Source organism: Acomys russatus, chromosome 14 (genome assembly GCF_903995435.1).
Source record: "Acomys russatus chromosome 14, mAcoRus1.1, whole genome shotgun sequence".
Taxonomy (NCBI): Eukaryota; Metazoa; Chordata; class Mammalia; order Rodentia; family Muridae; genus Acomys; species Acomys russatus.
In genome coordinates, this window is record NC_067150.1 from 35,352,141 (window position 1) to 35,375,404 (window position 23,264).

Below are 23,264 nucleotides of genomic sequence, written 5' to 3' on the forward strand. Positions count from 1 at the left end.
GCATGAAGCGAAGTCCTGGCTTCAATCCCTCGCAACACAGAGACCAGACACAATGGTACACACCTTCGATCTCAGCATTTGTGGGGGAGAGGCAAGAGAAGCAGAAGCTTCCAGTAGCCCTTGGCTACAAAGTAAGTTTGATGACAGCCTACACAAACATGTCTCAACAAACAACAACAAAAACCCCAGACAAAACCCTTGGACTTCAGTTCCACCAGCCATTAAAGTCCCTGGAACATTTCTTGATGTTCCCTTTTGACATGCTGGATCATTGGCGCCGGGGTGGGGTGCAGTCATTTTTTTTTTTTTTTTTCAGCTGGTCGGTCCCAAGAGCAATGGCAGCCATGGCAATGGGGAAGCTCTGCAGTGATCTCTCTAGGAATAACAATAATTAAATGCTGCTAAGCACTGTGGGATACAGAAGTACCATCGTAATCACCACAGCTACCATGGTGATGATAACAGTAATTAGGGGCTGTGGTTTCCAGCTCCCCCCAGGAGCACAGCCTAGGGTGATGCTGGCCTGTCAGGTGAGGGGAGGGGGTGCGGATAGCAGGTGGGGCGTCTCTGGGATTGGTCAGAGGTTTGGGCCATGTTTTCTCCATGGGATCCTATTTTCTGACCTTGCTCATGTTCCTCCTCTTCCTCTTCCTCCTCCCTCATCTTCCTCTGCTCACACTTCAGCCTCAACTGACCTTACACTGAGGGTTGGGGACCCCAGAAGGGGTAACCTTTTATTTAAGATAGCACTTCCAATGTATCTTCTCCTGCCATCAGATTTCAGGGGTTTGGGGAGACCCTTGGGATTTCATAAGGTCCTTCTCACATCAAAGTAAGCTTTATTAGCTAATTACTGAATGACACAGAGGGGCCTGGGAGACAGCCCCGGGAGGGGAAGTCATTATTATGTTGACTTTGGGCCTTTTCCAAGCCCAACAGCTGCCTGTCTGAAAGGGCCTGTGGAAGCTGAGAGAGTGCCTCTCTGGAGAATCTCCTAGGAGGGCGCCTTTCTCAGAGCCACTCCGGCAGACCAGTTGCCACCTTTTGTACCTCTATCGGTGGGCTAGGTAAGAAAGGAGAGACCAGCTGCCTGTTATTGGAGTGGCCTGCCACACTGAGGCATGTCTAGTCCCAGAGCCAGAAAGGGAGGACCCACTAGTGTCCAAGCCAAAACAAAATTCTACGAAAAGCATCGTTATTGAATGGACTGCAGCCTCAGTGGGAAGATGACCTGGAGTTCATTCCCTCGCCACTCGCCACTCGGCTAGGGTCTCTAAGTAGTCCTTGCCAGGGCAAATTGAATCCGACTTTGCTTAAACAGCCACCCTGGGTCCCAGGGGTCCTGAATCCCCTGGAAAACCACACCCAATCACGTGTACTCCTTTGCCCTGAGGTATTGGGAGACTGCAGATCACACTTTCCTTTCATTCTCTCCAGCCTCCCCACTTGTGAAACCTGAAGCTGCCTTCCAACCTCTTTCAGCAGGTAACTCCAGCCTGCAGTGACCCTGTTATTTATCCTTCCGGTGCTCTATCCCCAAAATTCTCTTTACCTCCGCCCTCTTCGTCTCCTCCCCCAGGCTCAGAAGCACCTGCCTCACCTCTTTGTTTTCCACCCTTGGCCCCACCTCACTACCACCACCCACTTCCAGGGGTGGATCCATAAAGGATTTTCACTTTCACTTCTTCCCTTTGCCGGGAGCCCACTCCCCCACCCCCCACCCCGCCCCCAGCTCTTGCTCCTGGGATGCTAAGACGCTTGGTAGCCTTTTGATTTCCCAACCAAAAGGAGAAACCAAGTCTCTTGACCTGTCTGGTTACCTCTCTAAGCTTCTGACTATCTTGCTTATGCCAGGCACCAAATTTCTAAAAAGCAGGGCACCTACTACTGCCCCCGCCCTTTGTTCTTCCTCAAACCACCCCCCTCCCCCCATCACCACCTCCTACTCTCCCGCTAGGATCTGGATTCTGCTCCTACTTGGAGGTCAACACTATTCTTTCAAAGGTCCCGGGTGTTTCAGCCACTGTTTCCAAGAGCCCTCTGATCCTTTGCACCTGCAAAATCACTATTGGTGGTGGCCTCCCCCTCCCCACACCGCCCCTCTCTCCCCTTCCTCTTCTTCAACTAAATCCCCTCCTCTTCTTACTGGCTCCCATGACAACCCACCCTCTCTGCTCCCCTCCTCCTTCGCTGACCAATCATCATCTGTCTGTCCAACCCACAGCGTTGCCAGATTCATCTCCTGAAAGCCCAGCTCCCAATAAGCACTTCTCTGTTCAGAAATCTTCAATGGCTCACTATTGAAGAAAAAAAAAAAAAAGATTTAAACCAACCATCATGTATTTGTGAAATCATACACCTTTACACAATCATAACATCTAATGCAATAAGTATCAAGAGTCTCAAACTTTTTTGATCATCCGAATCTTCAAGCTCCATTAAGAGAAATACTTTTCAGGAAGGCCAGTGTTTACTGTGTGTAAAAAACAACACGCTCTTTAAATATGTCTCTTATTAAAGCAAGGATATGACACCCAAAGACATTGTAGGGCTCTTAAAATACAATTTGAAAGCCAGTGGGCGCAATAGCCTCTTCAGTCTGCAGATGAGAAAAATGAGACGCAGAGAGAGCATGTGATTGGCAGAAGGAGCACACAGGATGCAAGTGAGAAGACAACACGTTTTTATTAAGTATTTAGTGTGTATGAGGTGTGTTCTAGGTACAGAGCATATAAAAGGGAACAAAACAGGTAGGGTCCCTGTCCTAAAGTAGATGAGGCACTGTAGCTAATCACCATGAGGCTGCAGGGATGCAAAGATGGCTGTGAGAAGACGCAGGAGGAAAGACCGTTAGGAGTTGACACAAGTAAACAGAGGCCAAAAGAAAAAAGTAGCTAACCAAAAAGAGTAGGAAAGAGTTGCACAGGAAATTGACGGCCATCTCTCAGCGCCCCGCCCCCTGCCCCCCACCCACCCACCCAGAGTGCCACATCTCCCACTCAAAGCCCTAGGGCAGAGGGATGCAGGAATTGTGAAGCAGGCAGGATCCAACAGGCATTGCTGAAGCCTTGACAATGACCTTGGTCTGGCAGGCCAAGGAAAGGGTGGAACTGATTACTGACATTAGAAGGTCACTTACATTAAAAGCCATGTGGTGTCTTTACTCGGATCCTAGGAGAGAAAATAAACATTAGTGAGGAACTTGGGAAAATCCAAATAAATTCTGTAATTCATTTAATAGTGACACAGTGATGCTAGTTGTTTTGATACATGGCTCATATATAAGCCATTCACATTTAAGAAAGTAAGTGAAGGGTAAATGAAAACTACCTTACCATTTTGTTTTGTTTTTAAAGGTGTTTTAAAATTATATTTGTGCATTTGCACACGTGTTTGTTCCTGTGTTAATGCAGAAAAGTATATCAGATCTCTTGGAGTTGGAGGTGGTTGTGAACCACCTGGTGTGGGCTCTGGGAATTGAACTCAGGTCCTCTGGAAAAGCATCAAATGCTCTTAACCATGGAGCCATTCCTTTCGCCTTCTTTATACTTGAAATGCACAGCATGGGAGTGCAGTGTCCACATCACGCTGTGTGTATAGTGTAGATCCCTCTGACAGAGAAGAACAAAGCACATAGTGTAGGATCAATGAAGCCAACATGAAAACAGTTCTCTGTACACCAGGCACTGCTCCAACTGTGTCCTCACAACCCTAAGAAGTGTGTGTCATCTACTCCTATTTTACAGATAAAGAACCTGAGGACATAGAAATTAAGCTGACAGTCGGTTGCAGCTCTGAAGGATGGATCGGATTTGAACCAAGGGAAGCAACTGAGGGAATTATGGGTGAACGGGACAGCTTGTGCAAGTATGTGGACTGAGCTTGTCTAAACACACATAGTTGACTGAGGGCTGCTGACTACAGACACACAATTACTGAAAAGAGTTGGCATTTAAGAAGTTGAGTGCAGGGCTGGAGAGTTAGATGGCTCAGAGCTTAAGAGGGAACACTGCTCTCCCCGCAGACCTGAAGTCAGTTCCCTGGACCCACTTGTAACTCAGCCAACTCTAAGATGAGCTCTGTTGTCTCTGGCTACTTTGGGCCCTGCACTCACAGGCACATACACATAATTAAAAATAATAAAGTAAGAAAAATTTTTAAGATTTATTTATTTATTATTTTATGTGTATCAGTGTTTTGGCTATGTGCATGTCTGTGTGAGGATTTCAGTTCCTCTGGATCTGAAGGTACAGACAGCTGGGAACTGCCATGTAGGTGTTGGGAATTGAACCCGGATCTTCTGGAAGAACAGCCAGTGCTCCTAACCGCTGAGCCATCTTCCCAGCCCCATAAAGTAAGAATTTTAAAAATAATTTGAATCCAGAGTTGGCCATGGTGATACACAGCTATTAACCTAGCACTTGGGAAATGGAGGCAGGAAAAAAGTAAATCGTCAACCTCAATTACATACTAAGTTCAAGGCTAGCCAAGGCCACAGTGAGACCCTGCCTCAAAAAACAAAACAAAAACAAAAAACAAATAAACAACAAAAACAACACAGTGTTGGGGGCCAGGTCTTTCATTCCAGGAAGCAGAGGTGGGTGAATCTCTGTGAGTTCAAGGCTAGCTTGGTCTATATAGCAAGTTCAAGGATAGCTAAGGCTACATAAAGAGACCCTGTCTCAAACACAAAACAAAGAAACAAACAAAATAACAAGAATGGAATCTTCTGAACTGGAGTGGAAAAGAAAAAAACAAAAACAAGGGGGGGGGGGGGGGGAAACACCTCTTAAACCAGGTGTAGTGGCCCAGACCTTTAATCCCAGCACTAGAAAGAGAGAGACAGAACAATGCTGTGAGTTCAAGGCCAGCCTGGTCTACATAGTGAGTTCCAAGACAGTCAGGGTCCTGTCAAAAGAGGGGAGTGGGGAATGGAGGAAGAATTTGAATTCAGGCATTTGGACCATCAAAGTCCCATGTGCCTGGTCAGTATATTATCCTCTTAGTCCTCAGTGAGGACCACACAGATACCATGAGCCTAGGAAAGCAGAAGTGCAGTAGTGCCATCTGTATAAGGCATAGATGCAGCAGAACCATCACATTCGTTTTTAGTTTGATTGGTTTTGGGGGTTGTTGTTTGGTTTGGTCTTTTTGAGACAGGATTTTTTTTCTGTGTAGCCCTGGATGTCCTGGAACTCGCTCTGTAGACCAGGCTGTCCTTGAACTCAAAGATTGTCCTGACTCTGACTCCTGAGTGCTAAGATTAAAGGCATGCGGCGCTGCTGCCACCGCCGCCACCACTCAGCAGAAACACCAGGTTTTGCTTTCAGGCTGGAACATGAGAGTTAAGCAAGAAGAGGCAAGGGCGACACCTGGGCTCCTAGAGACAGCGGTATACACCTTTGATCCCAGCACTCAAGAGGCAGAGGCAGAAGAATCTCTGAGTTTGAAGACAGCCTGGTCCACAGAGTGAGTTTCAGGACAGCTAGGTGTGTTTTGGGGGAGGGGGAGTTTAGGAGCACAGCCTGTGCCCTTCTGATGCCTGGTCCTATTTTCCTTCTCATCAGCAAAAACCAAACCAACCAACCAAACAACAACAACAACAACAACAACAACAACAAAAACCCTTCTGATCTTTTGCAACCCTGTTGCTTCTACCTGCCCCTCTCTCACACTCCTTTAGACTGGAAAACAAACTAAACCCCTTGCCATTCCCACAAAGGCAGAACCCTTACCTTCAAACATTTCCATACTCTTGCACAAATAGTACCACCTTCCTGAAATTCTCTCTTCTGCCTCCTGGGCTCAAATCTGAATGATCCTTAAGGGCAGCAGCTAACTGTCAGCCTTCCTGCATGTATATAGCTGACTACAGTATATACTGTAGGAGCTATAGTGCCTCAGCCACTTGCCGGCACATTCTCCACCTTAAGACAAACGCCCTCTTTGGATGCCTTGTTTAATTTTTGTGTGTTTGTTTGTGGTTTTGTTTTTCTTTTTTCTTTCTTTTTCCTTTTTGAGACAGGATTTCTCTGTATAGACTTGGCTATCCTGAACTTGATTTGTAGACCAGGCTGGCCTCAAACTCACAAAGATCCACCTGCCTCTGCCTCCCAAGTGCTGGGATTAAAGGCGTGCACCACCACGCCTGGCTGTTATTATTAGAAAGGCATCTAAAGCTGGGCATGGTGGCTCACAACTTTGGGGCAGAGGCAGGAAGATCTCTGAGTTCAAGGCTACCTTGGTCTACAAAAATGAGTTCCAGGATAGCCACAGAAAAACCCATTCTTAAAAACCAACAGGCAGGGCATGATGGCACATGGGAGGCAGAGGCAGATGGATCGCTGAGAGTTTGAGGCCAGCCTGGTCTATAAATCAAGTGCCTGGTCTACAAAGGGAGTCCAGGACAGCCAAGACAACATAGAGAACCCTGTCTTGAAAAGCTTTAAAAAAAAAAAAAATAACAACAAAAAGACTAACAGATCCAGGAAAGCTCCACAAGCGTGAGAAGGGAAGGGAGTTGACAGAACTTGCTGTATCTGGAATTACCCCCTTGAACACACAACCGTTCAGCTCCTGTGATATGTTAGGCACAAGCAAGAAACTCATTTTTGGCTTTGACAAGCTTAAAAGCACTTGCCAGCCAGATGGAAGATTCCTGGCTGCCAGCCTGGCCACTAACTTGCTGAATTTGACAGGGCATTCCGTGGATTAAGACCCTCCTGGGGCTACCTGGCATGATTCTGATTATAGGCCTGACCTTACCCCCAAGCTGAGGCTGGGGTAGAACCAAGTATTTATGAACCCCTTCCCCAATACCCTAGATGGTGCTCACCCTTTCATGGTTTCCCCTGCACTGACCCCTACCTCAGACCCAGTTGCTTGAAGGACTGTGTCTGGTGGATGCCTCCTGTCAGCCCCAGTCGCTCCCTTCCCACAGAAGTCTTTCTAGTCCAGCCCAGCCCAGGCTAAGCTAGATGCTTCTGTAGTGATTCTGAAAACCCACACCATGCTGTAGTGAATGAGTCTTCAGAACTTCTGGTTTTGAGTCCGTCCTCCTCCCCAGTCCCCCACCCCTACCCGGTGCCCCCGCAGCGCCCCCCTCCTCCCGCTAGACCCAGCACCCTATCAGAAGGTGCAATGTATTCCCAGGTCAGGCAGTAGTGTGGTACAAAGTCCGTCCTGAGTTAAACATGCGAAACATAAAAGACTACGGAGAGTGTTCCTGTGAGTGGAGTGACTTATTTAGGAGGCCGAGGTCATGAGGCCAATAGTGGAAAACTGTCACTCTCCTCCATCCTCCTCACCCCCCACCCCCTCCAAAGAAAAATTTACATTTTATCAGAATTTGGCTGCTTCCCTATGCATCTGTGCCCTTGGGGCTGGGCAAAGGGCAAAGGGGGGCGTTGTCAGCTCAGGCCTCTGGGGAGTGTTCAGATCTCACGACTGGGAAACCCTGTCTGTCTGCCTCTCCCAGACTAAGGATGGGGACAGAAGGTCCAGGCTTCAGGGAGCGAAGGGCCCCTCAGGCTCAGTCACCTTGGCAAGAAGCCACCCGGATGTGGTGGGTGGCAAACAGGATGGGGCGGAGAGTCCTGGCCATTCTGGGACACCGACTGGATGGGCCGCATTAGCGGGAATCCCGCAAACCGCTCAGAAACGATATGCAGGCACTAGGAGCCGGCACGGTTTCTCGCTGTTTGGGGAAAAGCAGAATGCTTCAGTTTCGGGACAAGGACCCCCTGAAGGCAATGAGATTCATAGAAGTCCCACTAGAAACCTGAGTGCCCTGATCGCACTCACTAATGCTTTCCCTCCGCTTCTCCACCGCTTTCGCAGTTAGCCCTCCGCAAGGCAGCTCTGTCTGGCGCCCAGATCTTGAGGAGCAGAGGCTTTAGCAGCTGGGTTCTAGACTGTGTTCTTCTTTCTGCCCGGGACCACTCTCCACGCCCTCTTCTGGGCCTTTGTTTCCTCATCTGAGAAATGGGCCCAGGGTTGGAGGAGAAGGTTGGAAAAGCCCTCGGAGCTTGGACAATGCCAGATACGGCATTCTCTCGTCTTCCCACGGCAGCCCCCCTCCCCATCTTAACTCCACCCCCATGGAGCCGCTTCTCCCCCTTGCTGGCCGCTAGGGGTCACTGCCTCCCTTTGTCATCGACCGAGGAGGGCAGCCGCCCTCCCGCCCTCTCCACGACCGAAGGCGACCCAAGGGGTATCTAGCTACTAAGGGGCCCTGAACAGAAGCCCAGGGCCACGCTCGCAGCCACGGCTGCATAGGGCTGGGAGGTGCGGGAGTTCGGGCGGAGGCCCGGGCAGGGTTGGGCCAGGCGCGTGGGAGCCAGGAGGGGGTTAACGCTAACCCCTCCCCCCGGGCTGACATCACGGGAGAGCGGGTGAGAGGCTGGATCGGCGAGTGAGAGAAAGAGAGGGAGAGCAGCGAGCGCGGCTCGCCTCGGCGCCCGGGAAGCTCCACATTGTTGCGGATCGCCCGCACCGGGCGCAGCGGCGGCGGTGGGGACTCGTGGCGCACCCGGCTTTCTCCCTACGCTCCTCCAAGACCGCGCAGCCCCGAGCCTCGCGGGCAGCTGGCCGCCGTAGCCGCACACCACAGCCTGGGCCCCGAGCCCTCCGCACCGCCCGGCCACCCTCGGAGAACGGCCGGCCATGGACGCCTGCAAGTTGGAGACGAGCGGGAGGGTGTGAACGAGCCCAGGGCCGGGAGCCTGCGCCTCGCTAGCCCGGCAGCCGGGCGCGCCGGGGGTGGGTCCCTCTCCCCAGCCGGCTCTGCGTGGAAGAAGAGGGCGGGGACCGGGTCGAGGAGGAGAGCAGAGGAGGCGAAGGGGGCATGACTCGTGCAACTTGCGGCGGGCATCTGCCGAGGCTCTGAGCCGGCGGCAGCCCCGGGCCGGGATTGCGGCCGCGCGGATCCCACCCAGCCCACCCCGCCCCGGCCGACGGCTGCGGCTGACCTGGATCCTCCGAGCGCTTGCCGGGCACCAGCGATCCGCCCTCGTCTTCCAGGCTGGTTTCTGGAGCGCGAGGAGCGCCCTCCTGGCCGCCCCTTTCGCCGGACCCCCGCCCCCCGATGGCTCGGATGGGGCTTGCGGGCGCCGCTGGACGCTGGTGGGGACTCGCTCTCGGTTTGACCGCCTTCTTCCTCCCAGGTAAGGCGATTGCCTCTGCTTCCCCCCTATGCTCCCCACCCAACCAGAACCTCCCCGGGACTGGGAGCTGGATGACGGGGCACGACTATGGGTTGTAGAAAGCGAACCGAGCCAGAAAAGTTGGGTCACGCTTGGATAAGGGGGGGCAGGAGGTGGCACCGTGGAGAAAGGGGTTGAGAAGCCCAACAGCCTGCCCTGCAGGGAAGCAATCGGATGCACGTCTCTATGTAGCAAGAAAGCACTTTCTCCGCTCAGTTCTTCACAAAAATAATAATATGTAATAGGGTTCTATTTATTTAATAACCAGTTCTCAGCTCGAGAAGCAGTTTGGAAACACTGTGTGTTACATAAATGCAAAATAATCACCGTAATCACGGGCTCCGGGTATGAGACAACAGCCCCAGGGGGAGGGCGTCAGTCTCCTAGCTGGTGGGCTTGGGGGGTGGCGGGGCGGCCCGGCGTTGGGGGGGGGGTTGTTCTTCGTTTCTTTTGGCGGCCTCTTGTCAGACGGTTTCGGGCTCGCGGGAGCCCCCTCCTGCCCCACATCGCCCCACAGCGGGCGCTCGGAGTCCGCTCCTGCGGCACAGGCGGCCTCTTGCTCACCTGCGGTTCCTTTTCTGGAGGGTGAGGCCAGGCTGCCTGGAGATGGCAAACTCTCGACCTTGCGCGGGACTGGGCTCCGCCTTGGAACTCTACTTCTAAAGCGGCGGACTCTCCCAGGAGGAAGCTCCGTGGGCTTCATGCCAGCCAGGTGGCCGCATGACCCACTTTCCCGAGAGGCCCCGAGAGTGTCCCGCGTGTCTTTCCTCGAGGTGGGAGCTGCCGGCAGAAGAGGGGTTAACTCGGCGCCCGACCCTGGGGTGGCCCATGGCAGCCCATTCTGACGGGTGGGGTGGGGGCGGAGGCTGGGACGGGCCGGGCATATTGTGCTGGGGAATGAACTGGAAAATGCGTTTAGGAGGCAAATCCTACCGAGTCCCCTCGCCTGGATTTAACCCCTTGTGTCCCCTGGGGAAGCAGCTAGGCTGCCGTCAAGACACTAATTTGGGTCAAAGTGGGGAAAGTATCTCTCTAGCTACCCCTCCCCCTCCCATAAAGAAACCTGAAGTGAGCTCTGGCCCTAGGAAGATGGGGTTTTGGAAAGCTAGAGGAAGCTTGAAGGTAGCTCATGGTCATCCACTGAGGGTGGAAGAATAGGGGGCTGGAATATAGACAGCGCCTCCTGGATTAAGAATATTGGATTCTCAGCCACTGCGATTCTGAAGGCTTGCCAGGCAGTTTCTTAGGGAGAGGCTGGTCTGACTGTCCAGGTGTGGCTTGGATGCACTCCTGGAAGCCAAGAGCCTGGCCTCTGCTTCCCTTACTTGCCTCCTCCTCTTGCTAGCCAGCTTGCTACTGGGGGCACTGCACCTCTCCATCAGTGGTGGATGCCAGGAAGGCAATTTGGGGAAGCCAGGTACACGGGCCATTGTGGAGTGTACCCCTCTTGGGTGTCCCAGGAGGGAAAATTCCACACCACTGTCCACTGTCAGCACAGGGTCATACTGAACCCTCCAGTGGTGTGGTCCGGGTGGGGGTGAGAGATTCTTCCATTCACTTTCTTGCTGATGATGTCAAGTGAAGTACACAGAGAAGCTCAGCCTCTGAATGTACATCGTCAGCATAGGTTGGACTTCAGAGCAGCTTTTAAATCCCCAACTCCTCCTGGAACCCAGTGCAAGCACTTTGCCAAGAGCCCTAAGGATTCCTAGCATACTAGGGGTTAACCCAATCCTGGGATGGACAAAGGGCCAGAGGGTTTGAGAAAGGATCAGCCTACTACATGTTCTGTTTGTTGCTCCATTTCCTCCAGTTTTGGGTTGAAGCATGATCAATTTTATCACTTTGGGTTAGAGGCCCCTTGTGCTCCATCCACCCCACCCACACAAGAGGTAGAAACAGAGAGGTGGGTGACACCTGGCTCAAAGCAGATGTTCCCCTACCAAAAATCCAACCGAGGGGCTAGGATGCCCAGAATGAAATCACAGCTAAGAGGTATTTTGTAAGTGCTCTCTGCCCCTGACTGTGACTGGTGGATGGGTACAGCTGAGGCAGCCAAGGTTCCTGGACTCACCTAGATGGAGCCTTCTTCTGTGTCTCTGTTGCTTCCTCTACCTGCTCCCTGAGGTCCACTGTGGCACACAGCAGTTAGACATAGCCACACTCACTCAGGTCCTTGGACCAAGGAAGCTGGCAGGCCTAGTTGGCAACCCATCCCCACTGTTTCCCTCCCTCTCCCTCTCCTCAGCTTTTTCTTGCCCTTCTCTGGGGGATTTGCCAGTCTGTTACTCTCTCCTGGATTTTCAGGGGTGGGGTGGGGGTGGGGAGCATTGAGGAAGTAGAGAGGAAGGAGCCCCCAGTGTGTGTGATGGCTCCTGCCTTTATAACAGCCCACCTGGCTTTTGAAGTATGTTTCTATATGACAGATGGTACAGGCAGCGTAGAAAGGGCCCAGGAGCTTCGTCTTTGTTTCCTGAGGTGGCAGGCTCCTTCCAGGGTGCTCACTTAGAGGAGAGAGAGGGTCAGGGCTACCCACCCAGGGTTGGAAGCCAGAAGAGGAAGGGGTGGAGAAACTGTGTGGGAAGTAAGTGTCCCACCTATGCCACACCCTCTCTAATTGGCTTCCCTACACCTTTGGTCTAGAAAGAAAACCCACACCCTAGGTGTCAAGCTCACTGTGCATAGACCTGCCAGGCTAGGCTACCTGTGCACAGCACCCATCATTCCTGGCGCTCTCCTTTGAAGCCCCCAGAGCCAAGCGGTTGGGTTCTTTTCCTCCTTCCTGTTTCTCACAGACATGGTGGGCTCGGGCTTACTGGGCCAGGCATTATAGCAGAACCCATTCTCCTGGCCTGAGGCTTGCAGTGTAAAACAGCCGTCTCTAGGCCTATTAGTCAGGCAGCCTTGTGGAGAGCATCTGAGTCAGAGTCAAAGCCTAACCTTCAAGGCCGGAGGGAAGGCTAGACACTGCAGAGCTTGGGCCCAGTAGGCCTGGCCCAGTGGCCCAGAAGGTGCTCTCTGAACCTGGACTCGCAGTGCGCATGTGGGGCATGTAGTCAGCGGTTCCCTATTGCAAGCTGGGGACCATTTGTAGGCTGCCAGTTCCTTCTTTGGCCACTTGGCTCTGCACAACAAGCCCACCTGGGCAATCGCCTAGGCTGCCTGGCCTGGGGGCCCAGTTGTAGGCTGCCAGCATGGCTGTGCCCACAGCTGAGCCAGTGGGACGGGATGGAGGGCCAGAGGGTCGGCTCCCATTGCTGCATCTCTGATGCTACCATTGTTTAGCAGCTGACTAATGTTCATTGTTCAGCACAAACAGAAAACACCCAAGGGAGGTGTGACTACAGCTTCGACTCTTCTGATTGTATCTTTCCTGGTTCACTTGGCAAATTGAACACCTAACTGAAGAAGGGGCAGAAAGGTGTCTGCAAAGTCACCTGTTGGGCTTTTCTTTTTCTTTGCTTTCTTTCTTCCTTCTCCCCCCACCCCCCACCCCCTTTGAACATTAGGCAGCACACCAGGTGAGAATGGACAGTAGCCAGTTGGGGAACTTGGCCCCTGACACTTCTGACAGGCTCACCTTTGGTCTAGTGTGGGTGTATTACACATGTGTACAGGGCTTTGTGTGATGGTGTTGGTCATCTACAATTCACTGCTGCAAGTACAGATCTGCCGGGACTAGAATTAGGGAGTATATATGCTCATATTTGCAGATTACCATGGAGCTGGAGCTTTGAGTACCAAATAGCATGTTCACACATAACTGATTTTTTACGGCATTCAGACGGGTTGAGCCTTGACGACGCCTGTGTCTGTATCAGTGACTTGAGGGTGATTTTGAGAGGAGACCCAGGATTTGCTCTTGGCTAGCTGGCTCTGGGGGAAGCTTCTGGATCCCAGTCCTTTGGAAATAGGAAGCCTTGATGCTGCTTCCTGCGTCTCTGTCCTTGGCTTTCTACTAAATCCTTGCTGGGAGGAGCACAAGACCTTGACAACACCTGGAAAGGCTTCCCTCTGTCAGCCTTCTGTTGTCTCCTTAGCCAACAGAGGAATGCTAGAGCCTGCTCCGTGGGCTCTCAAGATCCTGAAATGTCTGGAAGGGGCCAAGGGACATAGGTTTTCAGTTCCTCCTCAGGCACCTCTACTTTCTGCTTGGGCACTTAGGAAGTTGGGTACCACACTGCCACACCCCCCAAGTGTGTGTATGTGTGTGTGTGTGTTGTTGTTGTTGTTGTTTTTCAATACAGGGTTTCTCTGTGTAGCCTTGGATGTCCTGGACTTGCCTTGTGGACCAGGCAGGCCTGGAACTCACAGAGATCCACCTGCCTCTGCCTCCCAAAGTGCTGGGATTACAGGCGTGTGCCACCATGCCCAGCTGCCACGGTGTCCTTTTTAAAAGAGCAGAAGTGAGACTTTGGTCCCCATCAGAATCCTGCAGGGCCAGGTGGGTGGCCAGCTCAGCAACATGAATGTACCTGACAGAATCCTAGGCTTGGGTGGCAGGAGAGAGCCCACTAGTTAGAAAAAGAGGTGGCAGTGAGGGACAGGGAATAGGGAAACAGCAGTCTCAGGAGCTTAACCTCTTCTCCCAAGCCAAGCAGGCACATATACCCCTGTGCTGCCAACCCCACTCCATAGAGAGCAGGCCTGCAGAGCCAACAGCAGATGTGCTGCCTAGCACAGGAGGTAACTTAAGATCTGAGCTGGATCACCTTGCAGAGGGAATGCCCTGAGCTGGAGATAACACCCCTGTGTCCAGTTAACCCTCTAAGCCCCAAGAGCCTGGTGGAGCTGGAAGAAGAGAAAAGGGAAGAGATTTGAGACAAGAAGTCAGGCATGCTGTCAGAACCCTGACCTTTCCACAAGGAGAGGCAAACCCTGGTGCCACAGAAGAGACCCAAGACAGATACCACGCTTTTGTGATAGCAGAATGTAGGGCTTTGAGACAATGGGTAGGCAAGTAATCTTCATCTGGGGGAAGTGCAGAAAAGGGGCAGTTATAGGTTTTTATTCTTCAGGGGTAGGGCATGGGATCTGTGCCTTTCCCAGTCTCTCTGTGAAGGGCAGAGAAGCAGGTCACTTAGCTGTCCCTGTCCTGTAACCAGGCGTTTAACTCATCTTGGTGGCCCAGCCTTGTAAAACTGGCCAAACTAGGTTGGAATCCCAGCTCTACAGATGACTAGTTGAGAAACCTTAGCAGAGGTGCCTCCTGAACCTCAGTTTTCCCATCTGCAAAATAGAACTCTGTTGATATGCCTCGCAAGATTGCCAGACAAGGTGGAGAACGGTGAATGAAAAGTGATGATTGGCTCAAGGCTAGCCTGTGATAACACAAAATGGACCAAGAGCCGGGCTGCTTGCCCCGTGTCTTTTCTCTGACTGGCCCCTCCCCTCTGTGTCTACTCATTAGGTAGTACCACCATTATGCTCCTTTGAGAAAGCCACTGAGCTGCCTGCTCACTGCCAGCCTCGCTCCATTTTTCTCCAACCTGGCACTAAGGGAGTAAGTCCCTGCTCCTATTTGGACATGATGCTACAGCCACCTGGGAGCTGATGGCATGGTGGGAGGGCCCGGGTGGCCTAACTAGCTGAAGGTACCTGCCAAGGCCAGTCCTGTGGAGGCTGAGTACTGCACAGGCAGCAGGTGCTGGGCAGCCTTTGTTCTGTAGCTTGTCACTTAGGCCTCTCCAGGCTTTGCTCCCTGGATGCAGCCCAGCTGGGACGCCATTGCCCATCTGGAGTGCTTGCAGAGGCAGAGGCAGAGGCCAGGGCCTGGCAGGGAGGGCCTGGGACTCTTGGTTCCTGCTTTTTCTTCAAACTTCTACATCTGAGGGGAGGGGAGGTAACAGCTCCTGGTGAGGTGCTATAGGCCAAGAAAAGAGAAAGTCCTTCCTGGGATTGCCTCCTTCTCTTCCGGGTCTCCTGTTGCAAATGGAACACTTGGGCTAAATTGTCACAGGGTGTTGCAGATAGAACCCTTGGATTATGTGGTCGTGAGAGTAATGTCGGTGCAACCTTGCACTCAGAGTTGCAGCCGAAATTGTGTGTTAGAGTTAATATCGTTCTCCTTTTACAGATGAGGAAAAGGAATATTAGTTCGGTGATTTGTTGCCTTTCCCACGCGGGCAAATTAGAGACAGGGCTTCTGAGGGTAAATCCTTCTAGACCAGAAAGAAGAAACAGGCAGGGATGGGCACACAGCAGGGGTTGAGTCAAGTCATCATTGTGTCCACGATACAGTCATTGGTATTGTCAGCAACCACCAGCTTCCACTCTCCCTGCCCCCACAGCAGGTATGCCAGCTCCCGGGGGAGGTAAGGGGTGAGTAGAAAACACAGAGAAAAGTGCTGCTGAGATGACCACAGAGCCTAGGTTGGCATGGGGTACGGGGGGGGGGGGGCAGGGAGGGAGGGGGGAGGAGAGTGAGAAACCTCCTGTGGGAATGTGGGCTGAGACAAGGGCAGGGCCCTGAGGTGTGAGCGTGGAGCCCCAGGGCATGGGCACGCCAGGACAGGGTGTGGGCTTGGCTCAGGCAGAGAGCAGGAGCCCAGAAAGCATCAGGAGGTGGATGGAGCACCCAAGAGGGGTTTGGAGATACAGTTTGGCACTTTGAGTCAACTCCCTCGCCCAGGCAACCCCTGCCACCTCTAGTCTGCACAGACCCCCAAATCACTCGCAGTTTACGAGGAGTCTCATTACCAGCCACAGACAATAAAACCCGCCTGACCACTCTGGCCCGAATCTCATTAGAGGACATTAGTTCCGCTGGCTCGTGGCTCCTTTGGGACCCAGCTGCAGGCGTGGTCCGGGAAGAGAAATGGGCCATTGGCCATGGGCACAAGACTGTCCCATTGAGAGCTTGGGGTCAATCAATGGGCTTAAATGGAGGCCATCCCTCCAGAGTCCCAGGATGCCTGCACCTCAAAGCTGGAAACCAACTGGATGCTCAGTTCTGCCCTCTGCCTGTGGCGGACTAGACCTGGCTCTCTTCCAGGCTGTTCTCTGAAAGGAGCTGACTACAGGCTCCACCCACCATCGGTCCATAGAGGAGGGTCCTTAGGGAAAGGGACAATATACCAATCTCACATACAAGGGGAATTAGAGCCAGAATCCTCAGTGGCCTTTGCCTGTCTTCCATCCCAAAGAGGAAAGAGACTTAGAGAGCCTGTGGCAAAAGCATCTTCCCCATCTCTAACTGGAGTTCCATCCAGGCCTGAAAGAAGGAGCCAGCTGCTACCAAGAACCACCTAATAGCCTTGTCAGGGTTTCATGTCCCATCTCCCTGGAGTTGGGTACCTTGACCATAGTAACTGGTAGGGACTTTTGGAGTTCTTTCCCCCAAAGATGAGGGTGTCTGTTTCATAGCAAGCTCTAGTATCTGTGAGCAACCAGCCTTGCTCTGCCTGTACCCTCCTCTGCTGCTGCTCCTTGCCTGAAACCCAGCATACCAGAACACCAGCATGGCTCCTTGGGTGTCACAAGGAAAAACAAACAAGATCCCTCTTGGTGCCTCAGGCTTATGAGGAAAATGCAGGCCAGACCCAAATAACTGGTGTGAGCACACTTGGGCTCCCTGATCTTCCCTGCTCCCATAAGGGGGTCACACAGGGGAGCCCACGCTTTGGCAAGGGAGATGAGCTGGTATGGCTGCCCCATGAGTCAGTGGAGATGGGAGCGTGATCTGTTTGGGCAGACGCAGTCAACTCTGCCGGGAGGAAAGGGAGCAAGAGGCCACTAATGGCTCCAGGCCAATCCCTGTGAGCCCCTTCAAGCCACTTCTGGTATATAAATGACACTGGGATGGGGAGGTGGTTCCCTTCTCTATCTCTGAGGTGGAGTGTTAGAGAAGATGCCAAGCCAGCCCTATGGACACTGTGGCTGTGGGCTCTGATGACGGCATCTCCCTGGTAGGCTGCTACTGCAGCTCCTGCCTTGCATCTGGCCCTGACTCCTGACTCCCACCCTCTCAGGAAACACCTGAGAAGGACACTCAGGAGCCCAGGAACATGTGATGGCCGCTCCCTCCCTGCAGTCTCACTGCCCCCACCTGCACACTGCACACTCCTCAGTTCGAGCCAAGTGTTTTTCTCACCCCAGTGCCTTTGCACATGCTGTTTCTGAACATTGTCCACTATTTCCTTTAAATGCTGATTCCAAACTTTAACTCCTAGCCAATGGCATCATGAAGCCTTCACGGTCTGCCCCCTGGCTGAGGATAACTTCTCATCTTAAAGTCTTCCTATACCTCATTGGTGCCTCGTAGTTTGTTGAGCTTGGGATTTATCTTCCTTGTAAGGCTGGGAATACCATTGCTGATAGAGCTTGGTGTCCCCGTGGCCTAACTTGGCTTAAGAGCGCTGCTGTGTGGATAGGTACGTGCATGAATAATAATGATGGTGAAACAAACTTGTGTTCAGAGATCTTGGGTGCCAGACACTGTTGGCAGCGTCATGTAATAACTTAATGGCTATCGCGGGTCACGTGGGATGTTCATGATAAATGTGGTTTGCCTGTTTTTATATATGGAAAGATGAGGCCCAGACTGGTTAGGTGACTTGCCTGTGGCCACTCGGCTGATGAGTGGCAGAGCCAGAGTTCGGGTCTAGGAAGTCAGACCCAATGCCCATGATGCTTCTACTCAGCTAAGCTTCTCTTCCCAGGTGTTGTGGGCAAATGGTGGAGGCACCCCAAGCGCTCACAGACATTAAGAGCAGTCAGTTCAGTTCCTGCGCATAGCACTACACTGCTCACATCTTTGTCCCTTTGAGGACCCCCACATAGCCTGGCTCTGTGGTTAAATGGCCTGGGAGCATCGGGTCTTCAAGAGTCCTGGTGCTATTCCGGTGACATCCTTTGGCTATATTAGAAGTTTTAGAAGCTCAGTTAATATGGTCCGGGACCATCCTGTTCCCACCCATCCTGGACCTCAGGAGTATTCATTGGCTGTGCTAGAACAGAATCGATATTACGCTGTTATTCTTCTATCCTGAGTCTACACATTCCCAGCGCCAGTGTGGGGCCCTCCTACCATGCTCTGTGCAGGTACGAGAAGCAAGGCAATGGCTCCTCGGAGAGAACTTGCCAAGAACTGCTCCCAGTAGGTATCAAGGTTCCTGGGTTGGGCACAGATCGTGGGTGGGTCCAGAGCTCATCCCAGATTCAGGGAGGTTATGATCTCGCTTGCTGTCTCCCAGAGATCTCAAAAGATGGGAAGGGAGGGGCCTCTGCTGGGGGCGGATTTAGGGTGTTCACCTGTGCAAGACGCTTTGATCCCCTAGGATGAAAGGGCCAGTGCTTCCTCTGCCCCAGGGAAGCTGGGGACCAGGAGTTGGAGTGGAGGCAGGGCATGGGGGTGGGAGGGGGCAGCGGCCTGGGAGCCTCAGCGTGCAGCAGGGTAGAGAATGAGCCCAGCAGAGGCAATCTTCGAGGCAGAAAAATCAGACCTTTTCCCCTGTTGTGGCTGGGGACTAATCATGGCCTTTGCACATATTGCACTCTCAGGCTCACCAAGGGCTAGAGCTTTTCCTGGCACCCATGACCCAACAGGTCACCCAGTGGACTCTAGCCCCACAGCTCCACTGGCTTAATTAGGAAGCTAGCTGGACTGAAACAAAGTCATCTGATCGGCTTCGAAGCCAAAGAGAAATTCCTCCCAGACCCTCTCTCTGATTGTCCATGCTCCATTAGCTCGAATCACGATGTGGCCCCTGTGGCCCAGACACCAGCCAGAGCCATGCTCTGCGTTCCCCACATTGGGATCTACTCGAAAGCTCCTAGAAGAAGCAGGCTTACAACCTGCTTGGATCCTCCCCAAACCCAGGGCTTGCCCAGTGATCACAAAGGGGCCCCCTGCCCAGGGCTTGCTTTTGGGTCAAGTCACTCCACAACTCCTCTCCTCTACTCCCTGGAAAGGTTTGCTTTTATGGTGGCTGTATTCCGCAACCTCTTCTGGGGGGTGGCGGTGGGGGGGTGGTCTCGGTTTGAGCGCAGGCAGGGATAGGCATCTCCCAGGTGTAAATAAGACACGAATGGAGGAGACACACCATGCACAAGATGATTTTATTATTACTGCCCGCCACCCCGCCCCAAAGCGTCGCCATCTCATTGGCCTAGATTGCTGCATCTCTCAGAATGATGGATGGGCCTTCTCTCTCTTCCCAGGCAGGGCAGCAGCTCTGCTATCCAGATACCTCCTACACAGCCCCTTCCTAAATTTATTCTTTGTGTCTATGGTGCCCAGAGAGTCATCAGTGACCTGAACCAGCTGAGCACTGATTATCTCCGATGGCTTGATGGATGGGCCTTTAGGGGAACTGAGGCGACAGGCCCTACCCACCCCCTGCTCCCTCCTCTGTCCCCGCCATAGCACCCTTCTCAGCCCTCCCAGGAGGCAGATAATGGGCCTGGGTCTGCGCTGAAGAAAAACAGGGGTGAAAAAGGAGGGGAGTCAGTGATAGTCCTTGGCGCCCACCTCACAGCGCCGCCGCCGCAGGGATAGCTGGGAAGTCTCCATGCCCACCCCGCCCTGAGCTCTGCATGCGCCTATCATTCTCAGGCAGTGTCTCCCATTACCCTGTCTGCCCCCTATCACTCCATTAATTACCCCATCCCCTCAGCACTGTGGATGCAGCTTGCACTGTGGTAATAATCTGTATGGTTTATGTGTGTTCTTCACAAGTGTTTTTATGTCCTCTGTGTGTGTACTATGGAGGTTTATGGCTGTGTGTGTGCATGCGCACATGAAGTCATGTGCTGTGTGTGTGTTTTTATATGCGTGAGCATACTCCTGACTAGATGCTCGCCATCTTCATGGGGAGAGGGGTTCCATCCAGCTCCTGATGCTTATGCAGAGCAGGTACTGGAGGTGAGAGGTGGCCAGAGATGCTGGCTCTCCCAGCCAGGACCTGCTCAGCCCCCAGTGCCATGCAGAGACGCCAAGGTCACTGCCATAATTGTTTTGTCTATGGGATTACAAGCAACTTGTTTCACTCTTTTTCTTTTCAACGTTGAACCCACAAGTTATTTTGGTCTCAAGGTTTTTATGAGTGACTTGTGTTGGCCTATGGATCGATGCCATATGATGTCTAAACGTGGGTTCCCTGAACTGTTAAGTTGGGGTGAAGCGTTAGAATGGGAAAGTGACTGATAGCTGAGAGGGTCTGACATCATACCATGGCCATCGTTACCTCGTCACCTAAGGGTGCTGAGTCTAGAAGGGGAAGGGTCAGGCTCCAAAGGAGGAACACCCCCCCCCCGCATCGTACTGTCAAGAGATTCCCTCCTCCAGACTGGGAGCAAACATGTGCCCTTAAAGATGTGCCCCCACCTCAGATGGTCACCTGGTGCCTGGTGGCTCTCTGGGGCCATTTGGTCTTTCTTAAGTGGTAGTTGGAAGCAAGGCTTAAATGAGAGAGCCTCTAGATTCTGACTCCCACATACTCCTCACCACCCTTGTGCAATAGGGGTGGGCAAGTTCATCCCTACATTCTCTGAAAGATGGCCAACATACTATTCTGGCCAGCAGCCCTCTGCCCGCTACCCTCACACACAGCATGTGACACCTCAGGGTTCCAGTTCCTTTAAGTGAGAATGCCCACAGCACAGATGCCTGGAAGGCAGTGTAGACAGTGTTGCACCCTGGCAGGTCACGTCATCACTGACCACCCTGAATCTTCCCTGTATAGAAGAACAGCTGGGGTAGGCAAGATACTGTGTTCTCCTTCAGCCTTCAAGGAGAGTCCCCGCTTCCCCCACCAGACCCAGGTCTAGAAAGAGCCTCCCAGTAGAGCCATGGCTTAAGGGGTTTCCCTGCCCTGCCTCAGAGGGCAGAGCAGGTTGGTCAAAATCCTGGAGACTCAGCCTTAGAGGGAAAATCAAATAAAGTGCTAACCACAGTCACATCCTGAACCCCTTACCCAAGCCCCTACCAGTTGGTAGAGATTCCAGCTTCAGTGTGAACCCCTCTAGTGACAGGGAGCTCACCACCCTCTTTGGAACCCCCCACGCCCCACATTCACCATGCAGTTATGCCAAGATCTGTGTGTCCTGACCCAACAGCTGTATCTCTGCCCCATGGAATTGCCTGGGGGGGAGGGCGCGCATCGCATCTGATGCCCTTGTGATAATCTTCTCAGAGAGGCCTGAAGCCATGGCTCTTCCCCCATGTGTTTCTGTGGCTAGGGGTCACACTCCTCACCATCTCTGGGTCTGTGTCTGGGGGTGAACCATCCAGACAGATATCTAGTAACAAGTGAACTTAGTGCACCCGAAGTGGGCTGAGCAGCCTGCGATTCTGGTCTCATTTCCCAACTGTAAGAGATGTAAGAGGAGGTGGAGTGGGCGGGGGGAGGGGGGCTGGCTTCACACCTGCCGCCATCCTCACCCCATCTCTCCCAGCCCTCACTCCCTTCCCACCCCTGTTTTCTTTTGGATTAACTATAAATTGCAGTGAAAGATCGGCTTATCTCCAGTGGGAATTAAGGAATTAAGTTAGTGATGGGAGAGATGGTGGAGGGAGCATATTGCAGAGGATCAGGGTGGCAGGGGCGAGAGGGGGATGGTCAGGGTGGTGGGTTAGGACCCTCTCTACCTGCATCTGTTACCTTGGGGGTTGAAGGTGGGTGACTTGTCCTTGGGTTCCAAGCTCCCTGTGGCCCTCCTGGGGACCAGAGTCCTGACAGCCTTGGAGAGTGTGGTGACTCCGTGGGAATGGGGTGCCCCATGGGGTAGAGTACATGGAGTGATCTCCCAGTAGCCTCTTCTGTTGTTTTCTGGTGTTTCATGACCCCCAATACAGCAACTCTGTGGCAAGTCACAACACAGGAGGGGCCAGCCCCAGCATGCAGCAGGGTGGGGCATGCCACTTTTTGGCGCTAGAGTACTGAAGCAAATTCTGCCGTGGGAAGTTCAAGGGCCAGGGTGGCTCTGACAGATCTGTCCTGTCTCTGAAATGAGTCCAGGTGGGCCTCACTGCCTGTCTCAGGGGTTTCTTACCAGAGAATGCCTGGAGTTACGCTGAAACCCATACAGCCACCAGCCACCCAACTCCCCAAAGCGAAACTTGAGGGGGAGAATCAGTTCCCCTCTACTTGCAGGGTCCCTCAGAAGCCTTTTTGAATGGCAAGTGAGAGGTGAGGGGCCATGCGCGATCTGCTCCACCTGCCTCCACCTCACCCAGCTCCTGTCCACCACCCCCCTCCCCAGGCAGCCCTGGGTAGAGCCCGTACCCCAGGATATCCACTGCTACTTACCACCCTGCCTGGTATCAAGTCCCCCTGCGGCAGGCAGAGACAGTGTCCTCTCCTTCAGACTCCTAGCCTGACCCAAGCCCTGAGAAGCTGAGAACATCCAGCTAAACCATGGGGGAGGTTGGGAAAGAAGAAACGACAAGGCTGAGGACCTCCCTGTTCCCTCAGACAAGCTTGGGGACCTGTCCCAAACAACTGTCAGTCCTGGATGGTGGGGGGGAGTGGGGGTGTCGCTGAATCATAGCAGCCATCAGGGCACCAGAAGATAAGATCCAGACCAGAAATGGATCCTGACCCTGGTGGGTGGCGGGGAGGGAAGAGTTCAGCTCTGATGGGAGAAGCCAAACTGCCTAGAGGTCCAGGCATTTGGTGGGTTAATCATTGGTAACTCTGGTTAATAAATCATTGGCAGTTTTGTCCCCAAATTTCAGCCCCAACCCTAGAGGTCTCTCTGGCTATGTCCAGATCCCAGAAAGGAAGCCCCATCTGCCCTGTCCTGGGCCCCCCACCTCCCAGGCAAGAGCCTCTCATCATGTTCCCCACCCCCACACTGGTCTCTGGCATCCAGAACCAGCCTGCAGTGTAATCTCTGAGAGAGATTAGTGGCCTGGCTTCCCTGCCCTCCCCCACAGGCTGTGGATGCTCCTAGATACTTCCTGCTGGGAGGGCAGGCCACCCACAGAGGGTCTCCAGGTGCCCTAGTGAGCAGCCCACCACCACCCCATTATATGTGGGCCCTTACCTAGGGTGCCTGTAAGAGGAATGAGCCCACAACTCCTTTTTAGGTAGCTCCTTTGTGCCAGGTACCGTGTAT

At 53.0% G+C, this 23,264-nt stretch overlaps 1 protein-coding gene across 1 annotated transcript in view; it reads left to right on the plus strand.

Moving 5' to 3' along the window:
- The first annotated feature begins 8,226 nt into the window (after window positions 1-8,226).
- Window positions 8,227-23,264, plus strand: part of Nectin1 (nectin cell adhesion molecule 1) — a 60,658-nt gene continuing 45,620 nt past the window's right edge. The window contains exon 1 of the mRNA XM_051156262.1: window positions 8,227-9,164. Coding sequence (XP_051012219.1) covers window positions 9,086-9,164 — 79 coding nt within the window. The 5' untranslated portion in view covers window positions 8,227-9,085. The remainder of the gene's footprint in view (window positions 9,165-23,264) is intronic.